The sequence below is a fragment of the Balaenoptera ricei genome, chromosome 21 (assembly GCF_028023285.1).
Source record: "Balaenoptera ricei isolate mBalRic1 chromosome 21, mBalRic1.hap2, whole genome shotgun sequence".
NCBI classification, from domain to species: Eukaryota; Metazoa; Chordata; class Mammalia; order Artiodactyla; family Balaenopteridae; genus Balaenoptera; species Balaenoptera ricei.
In genome coordinates, this window is record NC_082659.1 from 25,899,633 (window position 1) to 25,917,086 (window position 17,454).

The window sequence follows — 17,454 nt, forward strand, 5'->3', positions numbered from 1 at the left end:
AAAAATTAGGAAGGTGTAGTTTATGGGAGGTTTGCATATAATTCTGAGTTGCTGTCTTTGCTTCCTGCGTTTTCTCCCTGATGTCCTCCTCTCAAGAGCCCAGGCAATCAGTACCAGGCTCCTGTATACAAGGACACTGTATTTTTTTTTTTTTTTAATGTTTTACTGGAGTACAATTGCTTTACAATGTTGTGTTAGTTTCTGCTGTACAACGAGGTGAATCAGCTGTATGTATACATATATCCCTTCCCTGTTGGACGTCCCTCCCGCCTCATCCCATGCATCTAGGTCATCACAGAGCACAGAGCTGAGCTCTCTGTGCTATACAGCAGGTTCCCACTAGCTATCAAAAGGCTTCAATAAATGCTGTGCCAATCCCAATAGGCCCGAGTTTTTAAATCATAGAGACTGCTTAAATTATAGGCTATGTGCAATAGTAAAGCATATAGACAGATGCAAATCACAGTGCGGCCCATGCGCAAAGAGTGCCAAATATTGATTTAATATGTAGTTTTATAAAAGTGTGTGCTGTTGTTGCATGAATATTTATTTCAATATTAAGAACCATTTGTGTGGTACTGTGCTCCCAGCAATGAGAATCTTTTTAAAGAATGACAAATTCCCTTTCTTCTGGAAGTGATAATTCCTCTCCATTCAAAATTAACATAATTCCTGATGTCACTCTGCTGGGAAAAGAAGTGCAGAGCATTTTAATCTAGCCTAGCCTTCATTAAGTATCTGTCCTTACCAGATTTATAAGAAATGGCTTTACACTTTTTTATCTTCCTTAACCCTAGTGGCTGGTGACATTGAGATACAGAGAGGAAAGAAAATTTATCGTTTGGGTGAAAAAAAATTCTGAGGCATAATGTAGTTAGTGGTGGTGCTAGAGGAATAAAAAGAAAAACTAGAAAAGAATTTGTTTAAATTGCTGAGCTGGGTGATAAAATTAAGACTATGTCCAGGGTATAATTTAAATGAGATGTATCTCACTTTTGGTAAAATCACACACCTGTGTACTAGTCAGTTGTGTTTTAACATGGTGTGTGTAGGGTGGGAAGGGGGAGTTTGAGAACTCTGAAACTACAGAGGCTTTATTTTGATGGTCATTGTATTTCTGTGAAATATACTTACAACCGCTTTGGTCCTGGTCTTACAGGAAGTCAGAACTTCGCATTAACAAAGCGTCACTGGCTGATTCTGGAGAATATATGTGCAAAGTGATCAGCAAATTAGGAAACGACAGTGCTTCTGCCAATATCACCATTGTGGATGCAAATGGTAAGAGACACCTACTATGTGCTATTTCTCAGTCTCTGAGAGGAGCCATCAAGGTATGTGGTAAGACTTGTAATACATCGGTGTGTTAAATCTCATTGTGAACAAACAAAAATCGTGGAGGGAAAACCATGCATTTCAAGTATCTTACGGGTCCTCCATAAGGCTCTTCACTCATGACATGAAATAGACCTGAAATATACATAGATTTTTTTAAAAAGGATTTGAATAGCGTCATGAATAGCAGAGACAGGATGGTTTGCTAAAAGAAAGAGATTATACCTCCACTTTAAGTCAGTCGGGGAGAGCAGGTAAGTTTTTTGCTCTATCAAACCAGAATATGTGTATACATATAATTTATGTACAGAATACATATGTATATACAGAATATATGTATATTGTATATATTTACATACATATGTGTATTATGTATGAATATATGTTCAGTGTGTGTGTGTGTGTGTGTGTGTGTGTGTGCATGTGTGTATAAACAGAATACAATCCTGACGTAGCCCTGGCAGTTTTTATGTTCTTATATACATCTGGCTCTAGGCAGTAGAAAGTTAGGCCTATCAGGTTGTTTTAGGCCTGTTAATTCGGAAATTAAGGGAGTCTTAGAGGCAAAGCCTTTTTTACTATGTATAGGCTTCAGCTTCTGTTTCTCTGAGGGCAGTGTCAGGGGATGTTTGTTAAACAAATGAATGACTTGGAGGCACAAGGTGCCCCTATCTTCCGACCACCTCTCTGAGTTACCTGAGGAAGGGCAAAGCCCCACAGCTGGTGGCTCTCTGTTCCTGATCCCCTAGCGCTGCACAACTTGATGGAGTCGTCTGTAGAAGCTGATGATGAGCTAGCAGTGCGCATGTAAATCTCCTGAAACAATAAACCGCTGCTTCAGAACCCTTGGTGCTGTTTTGAATTACAGCACTGAACAGCTGCCTTCACAAGCCCTGTCATCTGTTATAAAACGAAGCCTAACTGCACTGCTTCTAGGCAGGTGCTGAGAAGGAATGTCCTCTGCAAAGGCCTGATCTCTTAAAGCGATAAGATAAAATTGCAAAACCAGCAAGGGAAGAGTAAAAGTAACTTCGGGGGTTAACTCCTTAGGAGACTGATGTTGTTTATATCAGTTGACGTAACAGGATAAGGAGAAGGGAGTGAGATACTAATATGGAACAGGGTGGGGAAAATCCAGGTTAATTCCTAAGTCTTCTGTGGACTTCCCAATGAACTGCTCTATTGCAGTGTAATCAAACTTCATTACTTTCATTTTAAATACCTCCCTCCACAGAGAATAAAGGACAACAGTGAAAAGTGGATTCCCTTACTACTGTTAGGGGTCGTGTTTATCATTTACCATTTAAAACTTATAAGAGTAAACATAACATCGCTTTACTTTTTAATCAGCACAGGTTAAGCAATAGAGTTTTGGTCGTGTTATTTTTCCCCACTTGGAATTTTATGGGATGCAGCTTGAAACACAAATTTAAAATTTCAGTGGCTTATTCTTTTCTTTCTATTATACCATGTTTAATAGCTTGTTCTCAGTTTGTCAGTTGCTTGTTTGGTTCAATCTGTGTCCTCGTGGTAAAGGCTATTGAATTATGATTTGGACACGATTAGATTTGTGTAGTTATGCATACTGTAAAGTCCCAGGAAAATAGAATTAAATAATTAATTAATAGAATTAATAGAATTTTTAAATTAATTTCGGGGTGCTGAAGTTTTGATAATATGGCTTTTCACATTTCTTTCATAGGAGAGACATCCAACTTATTTTTCCATATTAATTCATTCAAGAATTGGTCTTGAATTTGAATGTAGTATTGACCAATTATAAAGTGTAGAGAAATGAAGGTAGGGGTGTTTTGGATAATGAATCTTTCTTACCTGACAAGAATAAAGAGAAGTTCACGGAGTATTGTAAGGAAGCCATTCTTAAACAACCAACTAAAATTCCTTAAGGACTGGGTTCCTATTGGCTTATTGAAAGCGTCTGAAGAAGGAGAACAAAGAATGTCAATTACAGTATAAGGTGGTTGTTTTTATTTTCTTCTTAGAATGTTAGGACTAGTTCATCCTTATCCAACCCTCTCATTGTACTTAAAAAGAAATGGAGACTTAGGATGTGTCTTAAATTATTTAATTCCTGGTCCAGTATAGTTTACTCTATACCAGACTCTGTGTTTGTGAACGTTTAAGGTAGATTCCTTGGTTTGTGAAGAACGAAAACTGAAAAACCGGTGTGAGGCATCAAGAGAGGGGGATTCCACTGGGAAGAACTAGAACTCCATTATAACTGCGACTCAAGGAGAAAATGGTACCCAGGGTGTATCTATGAGTTTAAACACCAGGAATTTATGGCTTTTCTCTCAAGTCTCTCCTTCATGTGCCTCAGATATGTTCTTGAATCTTCTGTTTCTTAGCTTTTCTAACCTCTCCTGCTTTCAAATATGCTTCTTTATAATTCCAAACTTTGACCTGCTTATGATTCCATTTGGCCATATTCTTCTTCATGGCTCCTTTGAAGGCATCCTTTCAGTTTTGACTCCTACTGTGTGATTGTTTCCTCAGTTCCTAAATCAAATTCCCTGTAGCAAGAATCTGACTGGCAGAGCTGACTATGCCGGACCACATCAAAAGATCCAGAGAGCTTACAAATCATCGATGTATTCTAATCAGGTCCCCACCGTGGGCTCACCCAGGATAGTGAAGCCAGAAACGTGGCTGTCTAGAAACGCCCTCTCTTTTCAGAGGAAGCGGGTCAGATGTGCAGGTTGTCAGAGCCTGTACTCATCAGGCACCAGGATAGACAAGGCCAGTGCATTCTGTATACTGGGAGACTCTCTTTTCTTCCTACACCTCAAGGGCTTAGTTGTACTGCCACCAGAGGAAAATATGGAATCATTCTGATGTTCACCTTCTTCTACTGTCATCTATGAATTTGCTATATTCAGATCAAGACTGGTTATCCCAGAAGTCTCAGCTCAGGTCCTGAGGTCTTGGGGACTCAAATTCACTACCTTTGTGTTGTCACATCCCTGTCCCTCAAGATTCTGGGAAGAGGTTGCACAGAAACATGCTCTCAGAGAGAAAAAACGCTCTACTCTGGTTATAAACTGCCACACGGCCAAACTCTCTCTTCTTTTCTTTTTTTCCAAACATCTTTATTGGGGTATAATTGCTTTACAATGTTGTGTTAGTTTCTGCTATATAACAAAGTGACTCAGCTATACATATACATATATCCCCATGTCTCCTCCCTCTTGCGTCTCCCTCCCACCCTCCCTATCCCACCCCTCTAGGTGGTCACAAAGCACGAGCTGATCTCCCTGTGCCATGCGGCTGCTTCCCACTAGCTATCTATTTTACATTTGGTAGTGTATATATGTCCATGCCACTCTCTCACTTCATCCCAGCTTACCCTTCCCCCTCCCCGTGTCCTCAAATCCATTCCCTATGTCTGTATCTTTATTCCTGTCCTGCCGTTGGTTCTTCAGAACCATTTTTTTTTTTAGATTCCATATATATGCGTTAGCATATGGTATTTGTTTTTCTCTTTCTGACTTACTTCACTCTGTATGACAGAATCTGGGTCCATCCACCTCACTACAAATAGCTCAATTTCATTTCTTTTTATGGCTGAGTAATATTCCCTTGTATATATGTGCCACATCTTCTTGATCCATTCATCTGTCGATGGACACTTAGGTTGCTTCCATGTTCTGGCTATTGTAAATAGTGCTACAGTGAACATTGTGGTACATGACTCTTTTTGAATTATGGTTTTCTCAGGGTATATGCCCAGTAGTGGGATTGCTGGGTCGTATGGTAGTTCTATTTTTAGTTTTTTAAGGAACCTCCATACTGTTCTTCATAGTGGCTGTATCAATTTACATTCCCACCAACAGTGCAAGAGGGTTCCCTTTCCCTCCACACCCTCTGCAGCATTTATTATTTGTAGATTTTTTGATGATGGCCATTCTGACTGGTGTGAGGTGATAACCTCATTGTAGTTTTGATTTGCATTTCTCTAATGATTAGTGATGGTGAGCACCCTTTCATGTGTTTGTTGGCAATCTGTATATCTTCTTTGGAGAAATGTCTGTTAAGGTCTTCTGCCCATTTTTGAATTGGGTTGTTTGTTTTTGTGATATTGATTGCATGAGCTGCTTGTATATTTTGGAGATTAATCCTTTGTCAGTTGCTTCGTTTGCAAATACTTTCTCCATTCTGAGGATTGTCTTTTTGTCTTGTTTATGGTTTCCTTTGCTGTGCAAAAGCTTTTAAGTTTCATTAGGTCCCATTTGTTTTTGTTTTTTTTTATTTCCATTTCTCTAGGAGGTGGGTCAAAAAGGATCTTGCTATGATTTATGTCATAGAGTGTTCTCCCTATATTTTCCTCTAAGATTTTTATAGTGTCTGGCCTTACATTTAGGTCTTTAATGCATTTTGAGTTTACTTTTGTGTATGGTGTTAGGGAGTGTTCTAATTTCATTCTTTTCCATGTAGCTGTCCAGTTTTCCCAGCACCACTTATTGAAGAGGCTGTCTTTTCTCCATTGTATATTCTTGCCTCCTTTATCAAAGATAAGGTGACCATATGTGCATGGGTTTATCTCTGGGCTTTCCATCCTGTTCCATTGATCTATATTTCTGCCATATAACAAAGTGAGTCAGCTATACGTATATAGCTGACTGTCTTGATTACTGTAGCTTTGTATTATAGTGTGAAGTCAAGGAGCCTGATTCCTCCAGCTCTCTGTTTTTGTTTCTCAAGATTGCTTTGGCTATTTGGGGTCTTTTGTGTTTCCAGACAAATTGTGAAATTTTTTGTTCTAGTTCTGTGAAAAATGCCAGTGGTAGTTTGATAGGGATTGCATTGAATCTGTAGATTGCTTTGGGTAATACAGTCATTTTCACAATGTTGATTCTTCCAGTCCAAGAACATGATATATCTCTCCATCTGTTTGTATCATCTTTAATTTCTTTCATCAGTATGTTATAGTTTTCTGCATACAGGTTTTTTGTCTCCTTAAGTAGGTTTATCCCTAGGTATTTTATTCTTTTTGTTGCAATGGTAAATGGGAGTGTTTCCTTAATTTCTCTTTCAGATATTTCATCATTAGTGTATAGGAATGCAAGAGATTTCTGTGCACTAATTTTGTATCCTGCTACTTTACCAAATTCATTGATTAGCTCTAGCAGTTTTCTGGTAGCATCTTTAGGGGTCTCTATGTATATTATCATGTCATCTGCAAACAGTGACACTTTTACTTCTTCTTTTCCAATATGCATTCCTTTTATTTCTTTTTCTTCTCTGATTGCTGTGGCTAAAACTTCCAAAACTATGTTGAATAATAGTGTTGAGAGTGGGCAAGCTTGTCTTGTTCCTGATCTTAGTGGAAATGGTTTCAGTTTTTCACCATTGAGAATGATGTTAGCTGTGGGTTTGTCATATATGGCTTTTATTATGTTGAGGTAAGTTCCCTCTGGAGGGTTTTTATCATAAATTGGTGCTGAATTTTGTCGAAAGCTTTTTCTGCCTCTATTGAGATGATCATATGGTTTTTCTCCTTCAATTTGTTAATATGGTGTATCACATTGATTGATTTGCGTATATTGAAGAATCCTTGCATTCCTGGGATAAACCCCACTTGATCATGCTGTATGATCCTTGTAATGTGCTGTTGGATTCTGTTTGCTAGTATTTTGTTGACGATTTTTGCATCTATGTTTGTTAGTGATATTGGCCTGTAGTTTTCTTTTTTTGTGACATCTTTGTCTGGTTTTGGTATCAGGGTGATAAACCATCTCTTCTTAAATGTGTATTTACTGTTGACTTGGGCTGAGAGAGTAGAATTCTCAAGAATCCCCCCACACCCACTATGGGGGAGGGGTGTCCTAGAAAAAAAAAGACTTAAAAATAAGAACATGTTGCCAAAATATTATATTATGTAGAACTCCTAGAAAAAAAAAGACTTAAAAATAAAAACATGTTGCCAAAATATTATATTATGTAGAACTCCCCTTGAGATTTTAATTATATTATCTATGAAATATTAGTTATTTTGTGTGGTCTAACTCGTTTCTCTGATAAGTATGTAACTACAAATTGATAATTTCTATATAGGTTGCCTTGATGAAAGATCCTGGTATGTGGCTATGAGCTAATTATCCTAATTTCATTCTATGGAAAGGATTTCTTGTGATTTACTTAAATTCTCACACAGGTGCCTTCTTGGCACTTAGACGTTCATACTTTAGGACAAGATTCTAGGAGGGATGGCAGGAGTTAGAAGGAAAAATGCATGGGAGACTGTGTTTTCTTTTCTCCTTAGGAAAAAAAGAAAAATTTAGCAAGGTGAGCTTGCTGTTTGACACTATTTTTAATCCCATTATGACAGCTGGAGAACTATTAGAATAAAATTAGCACAGATCATAAAAATCTTCCATGTAATCTTATAAACTTCCTGCAATGAAATCCATTGTTTAGATCTGCTTAGATTAACAACTAGATATAAATGAAATAATACGAAAAATCTGTGAATTTCCCCTTGAATCATTATATGCTTGAGTGAAACAATGACCATATTTCCAATATCTTCAAGCATTTAGGAAAGAATGTACATATAGCTAATTGTTTTGTTAAGCATTTTAGAAATTTATATGTTTTCAGTCATTTCCAATGCCTTTTAATCCCTACCTTATATGGAAAAAAGAACCTGTCATACAGTAGACAGATATAAACCTATGCAGTCTGCTAATGACTTCTGGGACTATGTAAGTCTACCAAAGTCCAATTGAGTTTTCGTGCAAAACAGGATCTCACAGGCAATCATCATTACGTGATGGATTACAGGTGGATTCCTTTCATGAATTCAAATATAGTAGTTTAAAAGGCCACATACACCATGTTCACACAGATCATACACTATATGTTGATTTTAATTTGTATCTTATTTGGCTTGGTCTTTATAGAGGAAACCTTAATTTAGTCATTAATTCTTAGCTAAGAAGCTCTATAAAAACTCCTGGGCAGCAGATTAGGGAAGAGAATAATAGATGTAACTGGTTTTCAAATTAATTAAGTACTGCTGTCTTTTAAAAGATTAATACAGGAGAATATACAACTAATCAATCATATCTTCTACTAGGTTTTCTTGTTTTAATCAGGAGAAAAATCATTTGAGTGAGATCCAAGATCCCATAGGAGCAATTGGGCTCCTAGCAATAAAATATCTGTTCCATTTTAGATGAGCAGAAAAAAATATTTCCACAAAATTTGATTAATATATCAATTGGCCCTTTAAAAAATTAGCTCATGTGGGTAACCCACATTGACAGTGTTGTTAGAAATGCCATGATATTGGTGAACAACCTATAGTTATACTAAGAAGCACATAAAATATGTTTTATAGTTTGTATAGCAGTCTCCATGTATGTTGCATTATGTAGGATTGCCATGAAGTGTAATAAGGAAGAGTAATAAGAGTGGAAAAGAGCTGTCTTTTCAGTGCGTGGTGTCCATCCTGCCTCTACACCATTTGTTAATTTCAAAATTTCTCAGTTGCTTAAGACTAAGCTCTGATTATGAGCAAGATCTTATTCAGATGCTCAAAGTCATTTTTACCAGTGCTAATAAGTATGCCCATCTTAAATCTTAAAAAAAATGACTTGATCACAATTTTTGAAGACACAATAATGACCTGTGATTTTAGAATAATAAAGAGTCACATAATTGGATATTTAAATTCACACAGACATATGTATGCTTGTATTTGTTTATGTGTATTTTGCTAAATAGTTATGTTTAGTATATTGTGCTCATGATGGAATCTCAAACAAGCCATGCATACATAATAATTAGAAAAATTCCTTTCCAGAAGGTGTTATTTTTAAGGCACTGCTACTTTTTCTTGAGAACAGATCCAGTTTATTAAAAAAGCACTCGAACATTACAAATAAACTAATGTTCCATATGTTTCCTTGCCTACTCAGCATAAATTGCTCAGCTGTATTCAATTCTTGATGATTCTAAATCCCTATTAATTTGCAGTAATGGAGGGGGTGTCCTTTATAAATTTAAAAAATTTAATATACCAGATTACTAAGGGGAAAGATGTGTTGCTTAAATAAACATCAAGGAGATTTCAGGACTTGATAATTTTTTTAAAATCTGTAATTGTAACAAAATTAATTTCAATCACCCTTTTAACAAAAGGTTGTTTTCTCAATCTATGAATTCTATCCAAAACACATAAAAATGTTTGCTGAGTGGTTTTAATCAAAAAGATTAACTTTTCTTATTAGCAAGATTCTTTTCATATAGAAGTATACAAGTTCTGAGCTTGTATTACCCCCAAGATAATTCAAAAGTTTTTTATTTGAACCATAATCATTAAAGATATTTTTAAGGTCTCCAGGATAAACTCTAATTTTAGAAAGGGAGGTTATTTTAAGTTGTCTACATGTAGATACATTTTTGTACTAACCTCCTGTTCTGGTATTTTTATGTATCATTCAATGAAACAAGGAAATGTTATGGTTAACCTTTCTTCCCATTGAGATCTTTTATGCTGAAGATAGAATAGCTCTGATTCTGGGGTTTTAGTTTTGTTTATTTTTTGGAAGGTCACAGGGGACTACTTAGTTTGTCAAAAATAAATGTGAAAAGAGTCTTGATACTCATACCAGGATGTGGATTTTTGCCCAATTCTTATGACCCTGAGCTTCTTACTTCAGTCTGGCTGTTGTGTCATTGATGAGTCCCATGAACAGAATGAGAAAGCATCTCTCCCAATGTGGGTACTTGCTTGGAAACTTGGATCTTCTTCTAGCTACTCATAGAGAAAGACAAATGCTGTCAATCTTTGATAGAAATGTTTCTATCTGTTTAAATTTTCCCCGAAGAAAAACCGTATCATTTTCTACAGCCCATAAGAAGAAAGCTAGTTGTAGCCACTTCAGAAACAGATACACCATAGCACCAACTCAGAATATCCTCTTTAATGCCTGCTGCTTGTGAAAGTCCCAAGGACATCATACACCCTCACATGCTGATTCTTTTCACTGTATCCCAGTGAAAAGTGTATTTTAGTGGGTGTAAGAGCCGATGTAGGCGACTGGTGGCTTGATAATAATCTTGCACCTTGAATGGTTTGTCTTCCTAATGCTTCATTAGAGAGGACCATCCGTATTTAAATTGCATGAGAAAAAAACACAAACTGGTCTTACTAAAGATATATTTCTGATGTTTATATATACTCATATTTAACTTGATGCTTATTCTTAAACATCCTGCTGAATCTCACATGCCATTTTTTTTCCAATTCCACTAAACCATTTACCCCTAGAGTCTCTCAGCTTGAAGAAATATTGCCACTTAAATTAATTCATCTTACCTACTAGACTAGTTCTATCATGGAAGCCCTAAGTGGTCATAACTATATTTAAAGATGATTATACTGATCATGAACATTTCCAACTCCATGATTAACAGGCTATTAATTCCAACATAAAATGATAATATATGACATACTTAGGATTTTAGTAGGATCTAGTAACTTTCATAATATATATATCACAACAGATTCAACTTCTGTTTTTGTCCTGGTTAATAAATAGTAAATCATTTGACAATAATTATACACACAGTGAAAGTTGAATAATATCCACCATTGCATCTCTACGTCCAATAAACCTATGCCTCACTGAAAACATTAGATTCTAACGAACTGAAGCCCTTTTTGGAAGGACTGGATGAATACAGAATTAGACAATGTATTCATCCTTTATTCCCTCATAAAGGCAGTAAGAAAACAAGTCAAAGTTTGAACAATACCGTCACAATTCCCATGATAATGGTGCATCCAGAAGTGTACAGGTTAATTCTGCATTTCCTTGAGTTAGGAGCTGCCTACTTGCTCTGTGCCCTGCTCTGAGTAGCTGAAATGATAAGACACCCATCTTGATTACCACTGGCAATTTTATGTAGCGTTTGATACCAGAACTTGATGTTTTTCATCAATCCCAACTAGAAACATGACTTGCTTTTGGTTTGGACAGAAATGTAATTCTCCAAAGATCTAATATTTAAAAATTTTGACCACAGTTTTGATCTTCCAGCTGTGATTTTTCTTGGTTTTGCCGTTTCTGTCTTCCTTTCTGAAGAGGAGCCCCCAGACTCTTTGCTATATATTCTTCTTCACTGACCCCAGTGGGGGCAGGGAATTCTTCCTAATTATTCTGTCACAGCCCATCTCACGCTGTTTGCCCAAGAAAGAAGAACTACTTATCTGGATAGTCTTTTTTTTTTTGCGTTTCTCACTCTCTGTATGGATGAGGCCTGGGCTTTCATCATCCCCTTGCAGTACTTTCTTCCTTTACACACATTTTTTATTTGAAGGAAGGCTGTGGAACTGGCTCCCAGCCTCCTGACTGTACATCATAATGTCCTATCACCTTTTCTTTTTTGCAGAGATCATCACTGGCATGCCAGCCTCAACTGAGACAGCGTATGTGTCTTCAGGTAAGGAAAATAAGCTCGTCAAGTTTTACTAACCAGAACGACAGGCATCACAGCTGGCTGTTCCTTCTACTAATCAGAACCCCTTCTGCATCCACATTTCAGCTGCTCTTGTTTTCTGCTCCAGTATTTTTCTCCGGCTTAGTCTGCCTTTTTGGATTTTACTTAAAGGAGTCCAGTTCTTGCTGTGTGTCTGAACTTGGACCCAAGAGGCATGCATGAGGAAAAGAAACCTAGATACAACTTAGGGACATTAGACCAGGAAAAGAGACATCTGGGTTGTAACTTCAGTTTTTGTATCTTTCTAGGTGCTTCTCTTAGCTGTCTCTGCCCTCATTCATCCATCAGAGTTTATTCCTGGATAATGTATCAGTGTCTGACCTCTGACCTTTGGGCTCTTAATGATCAGTTGTGGGTCACTAAACTTGAACAAAAACACTGTTATAGGCCTGACTTTTTAAAATGCTGTTGCTTTTTTTGTTTGTTTTTTTTTGGGTTTTTTTGGTTTGTTTTTGTTTGTTTGTCACTTGCCTATAATATTTGCTGATAGCAGTTGTGGTCTGAGCATATATTCGCTACTTAAAACCCAACTCTACTAAACACATGTATAACCCTAATTCGTTGATTTCTCCACTAGCTGTGAATGTAATTCATCTACTGCGAATTTAAGGTTTTTTCTTACTTTTTCTTAACCTCTGCAGTTCTATAGTTAACAGAACCTTAGAATATTTGAAAATAAACATTTAGTTGGGAACAAGTTTTTGGAGACCTAGACTCAGAACTCACTTCAGAGGTTTGATGGTAACTTGTTTTTCGCATGATACTTCACAGTTTACAAGGATTTTTACGTTTCATTTGATAATCACAACAGATTTGTGAAACAAGGCAGTATTTTTCTTCATTTTACAGATCAGAAAACTGAAGCAGTAGAAATGTTGAGTCATGTATCTCAGCAAGTGGGAGAGCAGATACTTCAAGCTCAGTATTCTTTTCATTACCCCATAGTTAATGCTTTGGCTTCATTGATTTTTTTTTTTTTTTCATTATGGCCTCTACCTTGTTGAAGCTCTTGGAAGCCATGTGATCTGACACAGCCATTTTCTAGCTTACCTTCCCCAGTTTAGCCTCTTCCCTTCAAAGCCATTGTACAAAATCATAAAAGCTAACTTTCTCTATGTCCTAGACCTCTTTGGCCGTACTGAGGGCATATTTATTTGTCATTACTAAGATGTAAGTATGTGTGTTGTAAGGTGGAATGATCCTGGAGTTTAAGAGAATCTTACTTTTCTGAGTAATAGAGAAAAAAAGAGAGAGAAGGGAGAGAGGGAGAGAAAAAGAAAAAATAGAAAAAATTTGTAGAGTTTCTGAATTTCCTCACCTTTCACTCTGGCATTTCTTTAATGTAAGGACTTCATTATCCGACCCCAGTAGATGCTGTTACAAACCTGAGCTTTTAAATTCATGGAGTGCTTGCCTTGGGAATTTGGAGCGACTGTAACTATTACTTTCTGATATGACTTGAATCTTTATAACTTTCTGGTTGCTGAATTTCTGGTTGCAAAGAATCCTTTTTTGATACTGAGTTGTTCTTATTTCTTAATCATAAAAACCCTTAGGTCCCATGCTTTTTTTCTGCATGAGGTATGTTTTATGCTCTGCTTTACTTAAGTACTGGTTTTCCTTCCTTTCTCCTTGCTACCTAAGAGAGTCATGCTACTGTACATCCCCAATGACTGTATTATGAATTTATTTAGCACGTTTTATTCAATCCTGAAGTAATTGCTCTAGTGGACCTTGCATGGACTTTAGTCAGCACCATGTTTGGCCAAGATGTTTATGCAGAGCAGTTCGCCTGAAAATATTGTCATTCTTCTTCTTCTTCTTTTTTTTTTTCCCCCTTTAAGCATGAAAGTTGCCTTTCATTCTCTCTTTGAAAATGGGGATTGTTTTCTTTGGTTTCATGTTTCTTAAAATCAAGACCAACCTAAGAGAAGGAATTATCTGTCTCACCTGGAGTGTGGATCTGTTCAGAGTAGTGGTTTTAGGAAATTGGAACAACAGTTGGTGTGTTGGGGGTATGTTTGCAGATGGACCAGCCCCTTTTGCATCTCTTTCTAAAGTCTTTGGGTCTGGCCTACAGAAACATTCCTTTGTGGTCTTTGAATATTGCATATATCTTCCTTTGACTTTGAGATGCTTTCAGCTTTTCTGTTGCACCATTTTCTAGGCCTCTTTTTCTAGATGATACCCAAGCCTGGCAAAATTTCTAATTTAAGAATCCAAGTGGCATGACTCAATAAAGCTTCATTCCACTTTTATGTTTTATAGAGTCTCCCATTAGAATATCAGTATCAACAGAAGGAGCAAATACTTCTTCATGTAAGTATATTTATATATTCTGTTCACTAGTTTTTAACCCAAGACAGTTATCTGCTTCCAGAGATTATGTTCATGTCTCTCCCCTGCCCTTATTGAGGGATGGGGTATCAAGTTTGGGAACAGGATGGTATTTGCTGTTTGGAATAGAAATGACCTCCTGCTATGGTTGGGGTTGGCCAGATATCCCCTCCCCCTGGAATACATATGGATATTAAAAGATACCACATATGTAGTAGTTTTAGGATAATGTAATGTCTTCAAATATTGGAAAATAGCCACGTAGCCTCTGAGGCCTAGTTCTGGGTGAGCAACAGAGAACATTGTGGGTTGTTTTTTGTTTCTTTTCTTTTCTTTTTTTTTTTTAAGTGTGTCTTGATGCCTTCAGCAACTGCCTAAGGCATGATACCCAGCTGTTTGGGGCCTCTGTTCCAAAGCACCTCAGTTCTCATATAAAGTCTGCTGTGATGGAGTAAGGAAACTATACATAGATGCCCTCAATTCAAATTCTATAGCAAGTGACTAATTATGAAAATGTTTGAAAGCAAGTCCCTAAGCAAGATCTCAGATTAGTTTTCCTGTGTTTAATGTGAAATGTGCTTTGCGTTTATGGAGGTATACAACTGTTAGATTGATTGGTGCTTTGTGCCGTGTCAGGGGAACTTAAGAAGTTAGCAAGGACTAGTAAAAATAGTTTTGATACTGATAAATTGTGAAGAGCGTAGAATTAAATTTTGATATGCAACAGGGGAATTTATCAGACCTTGAAAATAAAACTTATAACTCCAGTCTTTCTCTCCCTGATTTTAGCTCTTTATTTAAAACTCATTCTCAGTTTGATAAGCTCTTCAGTACACAGATATTCCCAATTATTCTGTTCCAGCCTGGAGAGTGTGTTTAATGAACAATATCCTTTGGCTATCAGCATGGTAGAAAATACTTGAAAAGAAAGTATTTACTTTTGGCAACTTCAGTAGTTTTCCCAGTCTGTTTAAATATCCAGTTTGGTTCTAAAACCATTCCCTTTGGGTTGGTGGTACCCAGGCTGTAACGAAACAAGGTACACGTATTTTTTATTGCATGAAGGTTGATGTTTTGGCTATACTTTAGCCAGATAAAGCATCGTTTAACTGCACTGATGGCAACAATCTAGTAAGATCAACAGGAAATGAAATGCTAGGACTAGATTGGCTTCCCCTAAGGACACTCATTACATACTCCAAAATGATAATCCCTTCTGGGGAGTTTGGATATTTGTTATTTAATTCTACTTACAAAAAGATTAGTATAATTATGTAGATTTTAGCTAACCAGCACTGAGGAATCATGATGAGCTTTGTGTTCTATTTTTGAGTGTTTATTATATAAAAGCAAATACTAGGGTTTTCTTTCTGGCCTTTTGTCTGGGAATAATTTCTCCCCTGCATGATTCATTGAAGAAAGTTATTGAAACTCTTGTAATTGGAACCCTTCATGCTATCATTAATGGGGCAATGGAGGCGATCCTTAAGCATATCCGAGTAGTTTGGGAATGGAAGAAATACTTAGGGAACTGAAATGAATCTCTCAGTTTACATTTCTATTCACTGCAATACTACTGTTGAGAGAGAAATAATTTTGAAATCTGACTCTGATCTCTAACTCTCAGCAGAATTAGTTCCTTATATTTGGTAAAGATTTAAAAGTAAGAAGGAAGACTTTGTGTACCTTTATGTTAAAATATTTCAGTGTACCATACGTCACTCCCCACTCATGGTGAGCTCTCAGTAAATACTGCTGAATTGATTAATGAATACTTTTTATTTTTTCTCTACGGTTGAATTCTATTTGTGATAACTTAAGAGCACAGCTTTGTTTTGTCCCAGAAGTAAGTAAACACGTAATAAAAGAGACACAACTTCTATAATTCCTGTGCCAAATCATAACTGGAGGAGGAAGAAAAATTCAGGAAATAAGCGATCATCCCCTTGTACACGACTGAAAGATTCATGCCCTCACTTTCCCAGTGATCCAGGAGATGAAATTTAATCATGTCCCTGAAAGAGTGATATACTTCATGCATGGAGTGTGCGTGTCATTAATTTTGATAAGTTCACTCACATATGACTACAAGAGACTTGAAAAACGTTTTTCTCCACCAACTCATAGTATAGGGTACAGTACAATATTTGCTTCCATTTATAAAGCTTTGGTTTATTTATTTACCCTGTTTTCCATGGAAATAAAATATTTAAATAGACTCTATGATTTGGCCAGGTTTTTTTTTTTAATTAATTTTATTGGAGTATAGTTGCTCTACAATGTTGTGTTAGTATGAATACATTTTTTAATCTCGTGAAAATATACTCTGTACTTTGGAAATATAAACCAACAGTGGCAGGATCCTAAGTCTAGTCTTGGTGAGAACAGTGAGAGCAGCATGAGGTACTTAGCTCATCCAAAGGCTGCATTCAGGGGAATTCTGCACTGGAGCAGAGCTGTGACGGAAACACAGCTTAGTAAAGGCTGGAGCTGAAACTTGAGGAACCGGCAATCGCAATAAACTGGACTTAAAAATTCAAAATATATAAAAGAGTCAGAGGCCTTGAATAAGTTCACACGGGTCAGAAATAATCAGCCCTGAAGAGGTTTCTTTTCACTGTGTTTCAGCCAGAAAGGAGACGTGTAAATCCCCGTATGTGAAAAGCAACCTGTGCTATTACAATGTAATCATGTCTGGGTGGCCTCCATTCTTTGAACTCTTGACATTGGTGTTTTTTGTAAAGTAAATTTTGAAAACCCTTTCTGAAGTAGTATGGATTCAGCAAACCTGTTGTGTATTAGAATGATTTGGTGTGCTTTGGGGGTCGGTGTTAAAAAAGGGTGAGGGAGCCTTATTACTTTTCAGTTCTTTCGGTACAAATGTGCACACCTTTATAGGGAAACGTCCCCTTAATTGCCAGTGCTGGTTCTGGCAACATCTCACCTCTGGGTAAATCTTGGGAGGGTTTATCAGTGGTAGTTCATGTTCATGGCCCTGCTCAGAACCTTGTCTGTTATGCCAGGTGTCTTCTGCGGTATCCTTCCCTGATCACTGCAGCCCTTCAAGTTCTCCTTTTCTCCTCTGTAACTCATATTGGAGTAGAAAAAAAACGAAAAGAAGAAAATTAAAATTGCCTACCTACCTATCCAAAATACTATTGCTAGTATTTTAGTATATTTTCTTCAAATCAGTATTCTTCCTTCTGGCTTTTTACTTCTCCACCTTCTATATATTTAATGTACCATAAGTGT

The 17,454-nt window shown here is 36.8% G+C and overlaps 1 protein-coding gene across 4 annotated transcripts in view; it reads left to right on the forward strand.

Annotated features, from left to right (window-relative positions):
• NRG1 (neuregulin 1) overlaps window positions 1-17,454 on the forward strand; it is a 1,029,871-nt gene that overhangs the window by 877,152 nt on the left and 135,265 nt on the right. For 3 of the 4 annotated variants that reach the window (XM_059909709.1, XM_059909712.1, XM_059909713.1), the window contains exons 3-5: window positions 1,160-1,281; window positions 11,758-11,808; window positions 14,134-14,184. In XM_059909709.1, coding sequence (XP_059765692.1) covers window positions 1,160-1,281; window positions 11,758-11,808; window positions 14,134-14,184 — 224 coding nt within the window. The remainder of the gene's footprint in view (window positions 1-1,159; window positions 1,282-11,757; window positions 11,809-14,133; window positions 14,185-17,454) is intronic. The other variant, XM_059909706.1, reaches the window with a different exon arrangement.